We start from the raw sequence: 13,089 nt of genomic DNA on the forward strand, positions 1-13,089 counted from the left end.
CACAAATGAGCGTCCACGTATAACGAGGGAGAGCGAGCGAGAGAGAGACAGTGAGACAGTTTTAAGACTAAATTGTTTTTAGAAGAAAGATATGCATTGATTAATACATAAGAGGAGGAATATAAATGGCATAAAAGGCATAAAATAAACGTATTATTTAATAAGTTAAAAGAGATGTCATCATTCTGCTATACCACGTTTTGGATGCACGCTATTTGAAACCACATTATATCGTGTACCATGGCAATAACTTGTCTCTTGTTTAACACAGAAACCCTTACAAAAGTAAGTGCGTTTTAACTGCCGGTGTTTTATCTCAATCTAAAAACCCAATTATATTCACATATTTATATAAATCAGATAGGCCTCCCATAAACATTATCCAATAACTCATATGATTATTATTATTCACGTGTTTCGAGTAAGAAATGACTGATTGAGCGTGAAGGCAACACGCTATCCTCATTGCGGTCACGTGTCATATGTATGCGGAAGTAGAGAACCGTTGCTTCGCTGTCTGTTTGCTAATCATTTGGGATCGGATGCTAGCACGGATCCCCTTGCTGACGTTGATTCTTTCTGCAGCCGTCAACCAGTAAACAACACCCATGGTTATGTAAGCAGACTGCATGTTGTTTAGTCTGTCGTATTCGTAATTAATTAATTAGAGGAGAATTGTTCGGTCGAAGGCTCGCGGCAAATCTTTCTTTAACACGGACAGGGTTTCCGTTGACTGTCGATCCCCATAGTTGAGTTACATTAAAACCACGTATAACGCAGGTTATGGAATTTACACAGTAATAGTAAGGGCTTCTTTGACCATAAACCGCTAAAGAGAGCTAATAGCCAATTTACACAGTGAAACCCGAACCAGCTCTATTCCAGGACGGTCACGTGACAGTCAGATGAGGGTCAGCTACTGGGTCTCAACCTTACGAAAGCTGTGTGATGCTGGAGCTGTCAATCAGCATCACTGTGAAAGAGTTGTCCGAGTTGTCCCTTGGACTATCAATAACACACACCTGTCTCTCCAGGTCTGAGTGACCGGTGTAGTGAACTTTGCTCTTCATTTCTAAACCCGTGTTGTTGTGTATCAGGATGAGCCAGAAGCAGTGCCTGGAGGGCCAGGTGTACTCTGTGCCTCTCATCCAGTCGGACCTGAGGAGAGAGGAGGCTGTCCATCAGATAGCGGATGCATTACTCTACCTGGAGACCATTTCTACGGATATTTTCAGAAGGCAAGGCCACACACAGACACACACACAACAAAGAGTGTGGCTTCCATAACGTATGGGAACATTTACCTGAAGACGTAGACTACCTCCAAAGACTGTGTATGAGAAGCCTGACCTTTACCGCTGCCAGCCCGATTCTAACCCCTGACCTTCACCGGGTCGTCACCCTGCAATGTGATGTTTTACAGTAGGGAAAAGGCCGTTTTGTCCCCCCGTATAAACAAACAAGACCGCACACACAAGAGCTGGAGGTTTGAAGGGACACAAGACAACCAATTCCCGAGTACTACTTGTGTGATTTAATATCATTTTATAATCACATTACCATGGGATGCATCTTGCTCTAGTTGTGTAAAAGCGATTTGCTGATTAATTAATTTGTCATAAGAAATTAAACAAATGATCAATTGTAGCGATAACGGTTATTCAAATATTCAGCAGTTTTGCCTGCATTGCCTTGATTATAACGTAACTTCTAATTGACTAAATACTATTATTATTATTTTTGATATTTTACTAAAATAGATACCTGTTTTATGGTTAAGAGATAAAATAATTCTGAAATGAATAGTGGCGGTACAACTATTTTAGCATTCATAGTTCTAATTCTTTTTAGATTGATTCTTTCATTTTCTCGTTCAATAAAGTAAAAAGTGCCGCGTGAGCATTGTCACTACCAGGATAAAGCAGACAAAAGCACGTAACAAATAAAAGTTTAACTTCAATCACAAAGGTTGTTGAAGACAAAGCATCTGTTCAAGTATAATTGGGCATTAAATACCATCTTATTCAATGGATTGAGCAGTCAAATCCATATTCTAAGGCACGTTTGATGCCACAGCATCTGTTTCCAAGCAGATGGTCCTGTCTGGAACGCTGAAGATAGAGGAAGCCTCTACTGTAACTATAAAATGAAATAAGTGACATTTAATTTAAACAGAATTATTTTGCTGTGTTCGTAGTTGGATGATACATATGAAATGATTACTTGATTTCAGAAACAGCTGTGTTATACTTTTATCTTTATTCCTGATTTTAAGAGCCCCGCAATGTGCATATGAAGAAAGAAATTTGGAATCGGGCCTCTTAGGTTATTAAGAAGTTGCCCACTCATCCCAATTGAATTGTATGACATGGTCTCAGAAATATTGTGAACTGTGAGTAGACGTCCATATTGATGTCAGAGTGTGTGTGTGTTGCGTCCAGGGTGTCCGACAGTGTGGAGAAGAACCGGCGCCAGCTGCAGAGTGTTACTGACAGGATCAGACTGGCTCAGGCCCGCGTCGACAAGATCAAAGGCAGTAAGAAGGCCACCAAGGTAACACGGCACCTCCAATTTGGCAGGATGCTTTTTGTACTTTGCACTTAAGGTCCATCAAACAAGATCATCGAAAGCATAATTAGCCCAGTGTCTGTCATTTATATCAGCACTTTTCTGTGTGCACAGGTTTTCTCCAGCGCAAAGTACCCGGCTCCAGATCGCCTTCGGGATTACTCGTCTATTTTTATTGAGGCTACAGACCCCTCCTCACAAACTCGCCCCCGACAAAGGATACAGAATAAACTTCGACCCTTTGATGAGACGGCTTTGCAGGTGAGATAAATACACAACAATTTTTCTCACATAAATATGGACTCGTTAAGAGAGCCATGGTTTCCCAAAGTGTCCTGAGTCTTGAAGCCTTTGAGCCACAGTACTGTAACTAATGTAAAAGAGCTGGATACATTTGGGGCGTCTCTATACGGCTAAAACTGTGGTTTGAAAAAAAAGGCTAGAAAGAAGCACGATTAATTGCCATTTTACGTGGCTTTTATCCTCCTGAGAATCACGACGCAGTTGTCACTCCAGACATACGAGGACAGTAGTACCTGGAGTTGGTTTCTACTCCTCTGTATTTAAGGAGACTGTGGGGGGAAACCCCTCCGTGACCTCCTCAGTATTTATGCAGGAGTGGAGAGCTTGTTCTCTGCCCCGTGGCCATCTGGCTCCTCCAGAATCCGTCTCCCAGCTTCCTCTCTGCACCCCGGCATGTATTTCACATATTTTCCTGTGAGCGGTGAGCATCGTGGTTCCTCGCGCTTCCATCCGCGTCACTGTCGATTTTTCACACATTCTATCTCACACGATTTAAATAACCAGCTGACATCCATTTAATGAAATTACATTGATCTACAGAATGGCAGAGGAGAACAAATCAAAACAAATGGTATGATAGTTCCTGAGTGGTTTGGTGTCCCTCTGTCTGCGTTCACGTTTGTGTGCTTAGCTCAGCAGAGCGTCCTGCATTATTTATTGTGAACACCAAGTTCTGCCATTACCACTTTAGGGAACTTTACTAAAAACAGCGTATTTTCTGCAGTGTCGGCTTGGTATCGAGAATCTCTTCCTTTTTTTGTGTTGTCAGAGAGGGATAACATGGAGAAATGAAAACACTGACTGCGACTACTTTTCTTTCTTTGGTGCAGAAATGCATTATTTAAACCCCCCCATAAGCAATGGCCCGTTCATGCATTTGCACGTGGGAGCACTTTGGTGGCATTTGTGATTTGTGTTATCCGAGATTTAGTTGACATTTTACAGATCTGCCTTTCGCTCCGTGCGCGTGTCTTCCTTTCAGGAGAAATTGATGTATTTCCCAGTGTGTGTGAGCAAAAAGAAGAAGTCTGAGGATGAGACAGAGGAGGGACTTGGCAGTCTGCCACGCAACATCTCGTCTGTCAGCTCGCTGTTGCTCTTTAATACTACAGAGAACCTGTGAGTCCACACAAACACTCTCAACCAAAGAGGCAGACAGAGATGATTAGTGTTCACACAAATGATCTTAATCTCTTCTTCATATTCGGGTGCTTTTGAAGATATAAGAAATATGTGTTCCTCGATCCTCTGGCCGGAGCCGTGACAAAAACACACAGAACACTAGAGACTGAGAAAGAAGAGAAGCCGTTTGATGCGCCGCTGTCCATCACGAAGAGGGAACAGTTGGATAGACAGGTACGTCAAACACCCCCCTCCAACCAAAACGCATCTTTAATTTGATCATTCTTTTTGAAGCATTGCTAGTAAACCACTGACAGTCTCTGATCTAATCTTTTTCTCTCCATCAGACGGCAGAGTCTTATTTCTATGTGCCAGACCTGGGTCAGGTGCCCGAAATAGATGTGCCATCTTACCTGCCTGACCTTCCAGGCATCGCAGACGACCTCTCCTACAGCGCAGACCTCGGACCCGGCTTCGCCCCATCAGGACCCACACACATTATCCCTGATCTGCCCACTTTCGCTGAGGAGAGCGATGCACATGGTACAAACACACACAATTTGGGTTAATACTGTGTTTAAAAAGCTCATGTTGACTTTTCATCTCCTTGTCTTTCAGCCTCTCAGCTCCAACCCATGGTTCCACCTCCTCCACCACCTCCCCCCCCTCCTCCCGAGCCTGCCCTCGCTCCTGCCATTCCTGCAGGACCACCTCCTCCTCCTCCCCCTCCGCCTCCCCCACCTCCCCTTGACAGCCCCGCGCGGGTCCCTCAGGCGTCAAACTCAGGTTTGTGGCAGCCGCGAACTGTGTTCTGTCTGCATGCTAAAGACTTGGTGGAATGTGATGGAGGTTTAAAGTGTATTAAAGCCGGTGTAACTCATAACACAGAGGAACCCTGTTCACTCTTATTGAGAGCTATGGCGCTTAAATCAACCCCGTGACCCCGTGCCGTCTCTCTGCAGGCCCCGTGTCTGGTGCTCCCAGCCGGGTGGTTGAGCCGTCGGACGGCCGTGCCAATCTCCTGGAGTCCATCCGCAACGCCGGCGGCATCGGCAAGGCCCAGTTACGCAACGTCAAAGAGCGCAAGATGGAGAAGAAGAAACAGAAGGAGCAAGAGCAAGGTGTCCGATCGTTTGAAATGTGCTTCTGCTAGTCTTTCATTAACCGTGAGCTTTAGCAAAGGGTGAGACGTACACGCAGTCACCAGGTCCTAGTTCGCTTTCACGTTTATTCAATGTGTTTCACTGCATGTCAGTATGTGAGCGTTTGTGTTTATGCCTCATGGTTATCATCCCGGTCCACGTCTTTGTCCCCTTCACTTAATAAATGGCAACTTACACTGAAAGGTGGACACGGTTAAAGTAGTATTTTAAATTGTCTTGAGATCTAATATATCAGAAAGCTCATCTTGTAAGGTGACAACCTAACGTTTGCTATTTAGAGCTGCTGATACCGACTAAGCAGACCAAACAGTCGTATTTATGGGCTCCGAAGCGCAGCTCTGGTGAATGATGGAAAGCCTTTCACGGCTCCCTGTGTCATGTAGTGACGGCCTGTCTTTGTCTCACAGCAGTGGGCGCTGCATCTAGTAGTGGAGACTTTATGTCTGATCTCTTCAACAAACTCTCCATGCGGAGGAAAGGTAAGGATTTCTCTTGCGTTAAATGAAATGAGGTTGGAACCGCGTGCACTGAATAATGCCTCCTGTTCCCTCTGCAGGCATTTCTGGGAAGGGTCCAGCTGCTGGCGAGCCGGGCAAAACGCCAGCTGGTACTGGCGGTGCATTTGCCAGGATGTCTGATGTCATCCCACCGCTTCCTTCTCCTCATGGGACAACGGACGACGACGACTGGGAGGCATAACGTGAAGGACGATGAAGACTTACTGTAGGACTTAGCGGCTCCCAGCATTAAGGTCTCCGATTTATTGGGAAATTCTCCGGTGTGCCAAGCGCGTATGAGAACAATGGCGGCCAACACGTGATGGCGTCATCTGAAGCCAGTGTTTTGGTTTGTCCACCCTGGGCTTCCGTAGGAATGATATGATGATGCTAACGAGCGCAATGAAGAGGATGTAAGGAGCTCATTCCACGGTATTGAAAATAGGTTCCTCTTTTCAGGGGATCATTCAACAGTGATAACATACGTGTGAACATGTTACACACTGGCCCTTACTCAGTGAACAAACATTCGTTATAAGTCCTTTGGTTTGTCCCACCTGTTCAACAAAACATCCTAAAAATCCAATAATCAACATTTTTATTGATAATGATTTATTGTACAATATTAAATTATACAAGTGTTAAGACTGAATGCACTGAAACCATTTTACTAACATCTTGCATAGTCCTTTTTTTTGCATTACATAACAGAATAAAATGCATTAAATATTTAACATATTCTTCAAGGCTAAATTAGTTAGTGATGTCATCGCTGTGTCTGATGTCTTTGGAGAAGCTGCTTCAGTTATTCATTTACAAATATCTGTTCCAGACTAAATTCTAAGACATTGCAGGACTGATGTATTGTTTCAATCTGATAAATAACCTTTTGCCATCAGTGGGACTTGTGTCTCGTTTCTGTTAACAAGTCAAGGTAGAACGTACAAAGTAGAAAACATATGCAAACTACAGCCAGGAGCACTAAGAGGTCCAACAGCTTCCAAATGTTAAAGAACGTGAAGACGAATGAGAGGGGCTGAAGCAGACTACATTTGCACATAACCTCAGTGCCACTCGCCTTTCCTCAAAGTTCTCCAGAACCTCGGCCTTTGGAAATGTCGGTGGAGTACAGTGTAAGTGACGCTACACTTGCTTGTGCTTCTTCTCCAGGAAGAACTAGGAATGAAGAACATACAGACAACACATGAGTACATCGTGTCATGACGCAGTAGTTTGACCGCGGATTTGCTCCTCACCTTCCGCAAGGCAGCAAAAGCAGGGCCAAAGGTGGTATGCGTGCTCGTGCGATTTTTGATCCACGTTGGGAGTTTAGCCAGCGTAGCGGGTCGAGCGTAGCGTCGGTCACACATCACGATGCAGGAATAGTCTCCACGGTGACGAATAGCTCGTCCTTCGGAGAGATCGAGTAAACGATTACAAATCAAGTCCGCACTTATTAACAGCGGCGCATGAATATCGCAACACTACCTATGGATTGATTGACGGCCTTCATGCAGAGGTTCTCTATGAGTGCTTGTCCAGGCCTCCTCCCTCCGCTGTGAGGCTGAAAAGCAAACACACGCGCCTTCAACCTCAAACTTGTTTCGGCAGGTCTGTGGACAGCAAAAGCCTATTGGAACAGTCAGCGGTCTCACCAGGTGTTTGTCCAGATAGGACATCTTTTCCTGCAACTCCGGGGATTTGATGTTGGGATACGGCATTCCCACCATCACCACACACCTGCGAAGACACGCGCGCGGAGAAAAGCATTTCACGTACACGTAACGTGCAACTACCAGCTGTCGACGTGCTGACGAAAAAAAAAAAAACCCACACACCTGCCCAGGTCGTCTGAGAAATTGATGCCCTCGCTCATCTTTCCTCCGACAACAGAGAACAGCAAAGCTCCCGTGAGCCCTCCGGCATCCACAGCGCACCGCTAATCGAATGGAAAGCAGAGACAAGAACATAGCAACACTCGGGCAAAACGCTGTTGACCATCAATGCTGACAATGCTGCTAGAGGCAGTGACATTTTACCTGGATACAGCGGGAGAACTCGTTCAGCACCTGCTCCACCTGGTTTGATTTCTTGGGCTCCTGGAAGATCTGAGGAAGTGATTATGACGGCTTGAAGACAGTTTGGGAAGTTGAACATTTCCCTTTCCACGGGAAGGCGAAGGTTGATGCGCAAGTACCTTCTTCTTGTTGGCCAAACGAGTCAGAGCACCGCTGGCCTCCCAGTGAGAAACGATGCGCCTCGAGTACTCGTAGGAAGGGAAGAAGCACACGACTCCGCCCGGCACCACGTTACAGATGTTGGCGAGGATGCGCCCCGTCTCGTCCATCTGTGACCGGGCACAACATTTGCAGGGCGCTCGCGTAAACTACGCACCCACATTCAACGATATTAAACAACTTTATAAAGTAGTGAGTGTGTGTCAGTTACCATGCATGGGGAGTCTCTGTTTTGGAAAGTAAAGTCCAGCTCCTGACCAGAGGGGCCGCTGCACAAGACGAGAGGAAGAATGTTCTCGGGAGGAATGACGTGACCTACAGGCAAAGGGAATTTAACAACACAAACATTCAATTATTTTACATAATCAAAGAACAATATTTCATGTACTATAACCTCACAATGCAATTCTGACAGCACACGAAAGCTGTGTGCGTCATAACTAAGAATTAGGACTTTATTGTTGCGTATAAATACTCACCACAGGAAAACTCGGTGATGCGCTCTTCCTCCACTCCAGCAGAAAGCAGCAACTCTTGTTTGAAGTCTGAAACCTACATATGCCGTCTTTCAGAATGACACAACGTACACAGCAACGGCTTCATTTGTTTTTAGTGGATTAAAATCGACTTACAGGCTGCATGGTTCCTCCCGCGATGACGACGGCTCTGCACTGCTTCAGCACCTGGGCAAAGTGGACCGCTGGGTTCAACAGCAGGAACTTGATGCTGCTCTCTGACAAAGTACCTGCACGTGATACAGCGAGGGGATTTTTTAATTGGTTTTTTTTTACAAATCTTTATTGGGATTTCTGTTTTTACTGTTTTACTTTACCTTGCTTGTGCACCAACACTCTGCCATCGGCGTTGCTGTTGGTGAGAGCCATGAAGAAACCCTCCACCTGCATCATGGGAGACGTGGCCAGTGCTTTCTCCGCCTCTGACCCCTGCTGGTCCGCTGAAGAAACTACACACATGGGAGGTTAAAAAAAAAATTTTTTAGAGGGAAATACATTTCTCCCATCACAAGGTTTCCAGAAATTAAGCTGCGTTTTATTTGCTATTTGGACTTCATGTTGCAACCACAACGCAACATGTCTGCGGTGCACATGACACAATCCTCCCTCTGACCTGGCGCGTTGATTTGGGTGCTCTGCAGTGTTTGAAGGTAGCGGTTCAGTCCCTCTGTGCGGCGGTTCTCCTTGTTGGTGCGGCTCTGCGTGTGCACACTCACGCCCGATCCTGCGTACTTCTCCACGAAGCCTCCTAGCTGGAGACACAGGAGACTCTTGTGGGATTTGTTTGATCCTACGGGAGAATCTCTCAATACATTTGAGGCGGAAATAAATACATATAAATGTGAATATGAAACGCTTACTTTTCTGCTTATCGTGCTCTTCTCAAAGTATCTCTGTAACTGAAGTGACATTGAAGAAATCAGAGTTTGCCTTTTGGAGACATGATTTCAATTTTACCGACATAACACTTCATAATACCTTAAACAAGTTTATATTGTCAATCTGTGCCTTGAAGAGGAAGTTGTTGATGGTGTGCAGTTCAGTTCCTAAAAGACAAAGATGCACGAAGGGTTTGTCAGTTCTTGTTGGAGGTGCATTGTGTGTGTGTGTGTGTGTATGCGCGTATTATTCACTAACCTGTTAGTGTAGTCTGGCTCTGTGGATTCTGCCCCACTTTACCTGCCGGGATCACATTTACATAAATGGCTAAAACGCAACACAATCTGTGGTGCAGACTGGCAGTAATCCGTAATCAAAGAAGTCATTTGAACTCAAAACGCACTCACCTCCCAGCGCCCGGACAAGCCCCTCGATCGCAAACAGAATCTGTTTGATGTACATCACGTTCTTGGCCTTCAGTCTGCTCCTGGTGTTGTGGAAAAAAAAAAGAAGCATCAGGAATCAGGAGTCTGTATTCACAAATATTCTTTTGGATTTCCTCGACATCCAAACTGCACAATTACAATATTGAATTGGGGTGCGGGGGTGCATCTGGAGTCGGTGTGAAAAACTCACTTGTAGCGATCGCCGTACTGGGCGAGCTGCGAGTAGGCGCGGCAAAGCTGTAGCAGATTCACAGGTCAGTGTAATGCAGAGACCATGAGGGGTATACGAGGTGTATGATATGATACATATGTTCTTAACCTGCGCTCCAGTTAGCTCTGCGCTGTGTATACAGGACAGTGTGTCACTAAGATTGTGAGCTTCATCTATGATCACTACCTGTGAAAAAATAAAAATATATATATTCAAACATTTCTGCTGCTATTTCCATGGCGATACAAAGAACTGATTAAAACAGATAATCCTACCTGTCCCTTCAGCTTGACCCCCGCTGCCCTCCTTGTGGCTTCGTGAAGCAACATCTGATAGGGCAACACCACCAACTATGCAGACGCCACAAACACACAGGTTAGAAATCAACGCTCCAATCTGCTCACCAAAAAATAAAAAAAAACCATTGTGAAGTTTTGGAACAAGGGCAATATCGGCAGCGCGGCGAGCAAGTCGCCTCCAACGACGGCAGGCACGGGGCTTCAGTGAGCCAGTAGGGAGAGGACAGCGTCACCTGTGCAGGGGGAACGGCCAGGCGTGCGGCGTAGTAGGGACACGAATGTGTCTCTCTGCCCAGCTTCAGCATCTGCTCGATATCGTGGACTGTCCCCAGGACGTTGTCCCTCATGTGCTGCAGTGCTGAAGCTTTGTTGTAGGGACACACGCTCTTGGCTGGGCCTCGCTTGCGTTTGACACGCTCTTCATCGTGTGGCTTCTCTCCTAAATGGTACAACAGGCAGCATTTGGTCTCATTTATTTTGTACGGTTTAACACAGCTATTGGGTTCTGGATGCATAATTCAACAAGGGCATTCCTGTTTCGTTCTGATTTGTGGCATGTTTTTTGTTGTCCGTCTAGTGCTGCTGTTGTTGTTTGACTGTAACTCGTTGTTATTCCTGTCTCTCTTATTATTATTCCTGACCAGCACACTCTTGAAAAAGAAAGCTTGTCTGGTTCAAACAAAGATGGTCAGTGGTTCTGCAGCTTGTGTGTGAAGGGCTCCCACCATGTTTGTTTTTCTGCATCTCCATGCAGCGGTCGTTGATGCGCTGGCTGCTGCCCAGGCGACGCACCTCTTCGTTGATGCACAGATTCTGGAGAGTATACGGTTTTATGTTCACTGTAAACATCTGATGTCAGACACATATAGATCATTTTAGGACCTTAACTATAAAATATGGATGCGGTTCAACCGGATGTACCTAAACGTAACATTTCACTGAGTTCTTGCTGCGTGTGCACACATACCTGGCGTGAGCCCAGTGTGACCAGACTGATGTCCTTGCTGAAGGGGCTCTTTTGAACCTCGTGGACAAACTGGGCCAGCTGGGAGTGAGTGCGGCTGCAGTAGTAAATCTGAGAACATAAGAGTGTGCCCCGGCCTCACCATTATGGTTTATATCAATGGGACACTCGTCCTCACAGTTGTTAAAGCGTCTCGATCACACACCTTATTAACGTGTTCTTCAACCAGCTCGTCGTCCGTGTCCTCGTCAGCGCCGCAGAATCTGAGCGTGAGAGCAAACACCCGCCGCTGTCATTCTCTGTCACAACATTTGATGATCGCTTACCGTTCAGTAGTCAATGGCTCAGCTCACCCGGTCCTGGTCTTTGACTCGTCGTCACTCTCATATTCTGCAACGACAAGCTCCTCGTCCTCTTGATCGCCTTGTGTCTCGGTGTCTTCCTCCTTACTGAGCTTAAGCAATTTGAATGCCTCTTCATCGTCAGAGCTCTAGAGATGCATACAAATAAAGTTGGAGGGACTTGACTTACTTTGATTGGAAATGTCACCGTTCAGGATCCCTTACTTTTCTTTTCATTGCATACTTGAGCTGAACGTTGTTTCGGATCATTTCCAAGCGTTCCTCCCTCTTCTTTCTTTTCAATTCGTCTTCCTGGACTCACAAAACAAACAAACAACGAAGGTGAGATGCCAAAGTTCCCGAGGATCCACCTGACTCGCGTTGATCGACCTCACCTTCAACTTTGACACTAAGTCTCGTTCTGCCTTTTTTTGAACGAACTCCGTGATCCAGTCGGGCTCCGCCGAGCCGCTGGCGGCGGAGGACGCGGCGGTAGAAGTGGAAAGGACCAATTGTCCTTCGTGCAGCAGGGCGGCTGCCTTCTGTCGGCTCTGCTCCTCGTGGTCTGTGAGCCAGCTCAGCGCTCCACAGATCAGACTCAGAGACTTGCCCTGTGTTGAAGAACACACACACACACACACACATATTAAAAATACAAAATGCATCAATAAACCCAATCTCTCTTATAGACGTGGAAACATACACACCGTTCCAGTTGGGCTTTCAAAGATTCCCACTTTGCCCTGTTGAAGCACACCGTACAGAGCCTGCATGAACTGCTCCTGGATGTCGTAGGGCTGGTAGGGAAATGGAAATTGTTCCCTGCCGTTCTCCATGTTCGTGATCGTCCCCGGGAGACGACCTAAGGGTTAACAGAGGAGCTCCTTGTTCAGCTCCACCGGCACACACGGCGTGTTTAGACTGGACGGTATTACACTACAACCCTCTGATAGTGGTGTTGTGTCTAGCGCGCAAACTCAGACAGGCGCCAAATTTCTGCGTTTGCACATGACGTTATCAATCGCATGTTATACTAGCAAAGTCCTGACAGTGTAACTCATTTGACTAAAGCAAAGTGACCCACCGCGTAAATAAGGAGCTTACCAAGCCCTGTAAAGAGACGTAGCGTGTTGTGTCAAGCTACTAAAGGTTGTCACTGCGTTGAGAATGAATCGTTTAGTTGATGCTGAGCCGAATTCACAACTAGCTAACTTATAATCAACCCCCCCATTGGCTGGAATCAAACGGTTGCCTTATTAAAGATACTTACGCGCAGATATTCTTCGGAAAACAAATGTGACTTGTGACGACGTTAAACTCCCGCGCCTACAGGCAGCAGCAGTGGCGGTTTCTGACCAATAGGGAGCGAGATAAGCCAAAGAGTGAACGTTTTACTTTACTTCGTGCTCGCGCGTTCGGTGCTATCTGCACGTACGGCCCACATCTGCCCTTTAGCGTAGAGGCATTGCGCTACCACACACCATTTAAGCACTTTACGCAGTAAAGATATACGTGGCGGCCCAATATATCGCCATATTTTGCAT

At 46.1% G+C, this 13,089-nt stretch overlaps 2 protein-coding genes across 3 annotated transcripts; one reads left to right on the top strand and one right to left on the bottom strand.

Moving 5' to 3' along the window:
• The first annotated feature begins 420 nt into the window (after positions 1 to 420).
• On the top strand, positions 421 to 6,551 carry LOC120808873 (WASH complex subunit 1). 2 transcript variants are annotated; one of them, XM_040162128.2, is made up of 11 exons: positions 421 to 616; positions 1,098 to 1,238; positions 2,442 to 2,553; positions 2,683 to 2,829; positions 3,854 to 3,990; positions 4,092 to 4,227; positions 4,341 to 4,536; positions 4,612 to 4,779; positions 4,956 to 5,114; positions 5,564 to 5,635; positions 5,713 to 6,551. In XM_040162128.2, exons 1-11 carry the CDS (start codon positions 609 to 611, stop codon positions 5,853 to 5,855), a joined length of 1,419 nt encoding a protein of 472 aa, XP_040018062.2. In that variant the 5' UTR covers positions 421 to 608; the 3' UTR covers positions 5,856 to 6,551. The 2 variants fall into 2 exon arrangements, with proteins under 2 accessions (XP_040018062.2, XP_040018063.2); XM_040162129.2 differs by having other exon boundaries at positions 476 to 616; positions 5,567 to 5,635.
• Positions 6,249 to 13,008, bottom strand: ddx11 (DEAD/H (Asp-Glu-Ala-Asp/His) box helicase 11). The gene is made up of 28 exons (XM_040162127.2): positions 12,816 to 13,008; positions 12,253 to 12,407; positions 11,941 to 12,156; positions 11,771 to 11,857; positions 11,558 to 11,694; positions 11,410 to 11,467; positions 11,208 to 11,315; positions 10,966 to 11,053; positions 10,474 to 10,679; positions 10,217 to 10,291; positions 10,050 to 10,127; positions 9,921 to 9,967; positions 9,692 to 9,771; positions 9,543 to 9,584; positions 9,384 to 9,451; positions 9,266 to 9,304; positions 9,019 to 9,157; positions 8,723 to 8,854; positions 8,523 to 8,635; positions 8,370 to 8,442; positions 8,102 to 8,205; positions 7,851 to 8,000; positions 7,693 to 7,761; positions 7,492 to 7,592; positions 7,309 to 7,393; positions 7,142 to 7,217; positions 6,910 to 7,064; positions 6,249 to 6,829 (listed from the first exon to the last, which is right to left on the bottom strand). Exons 2-28 carry the CDS (start codon positions 12,379 to 12,381, stop codon positions 6,797 to 6,799), a joined length of 2,688 nt encoding a protein of 895 aa, XP_040018061.1. The 5' UTR covers positions 12,382 to 12,407; positions 12,816 to 13,008; the 3' UTR covers positions 6,249 to 6,796.
• Positions 13,009 to 13,089: the final 81 nt, after the last annotated feature.

The sequence above is a fragment of the Gasterosteus aculeatus genome, chromosome X, assembly GCF_964276395.1.
Source record: "Gasterosteus aculeatus chromosome X, fGasAcu3.hap1.1, whole genome shotgun sequence".
In the NCBI taxonomy this organism is placed as follows: Eukaryota; Metazoa; Chordata; class Actinopteri; order Perciformes; family Gasterosteidae; genus Gasterosteus; species Gasterosteus aculeatus.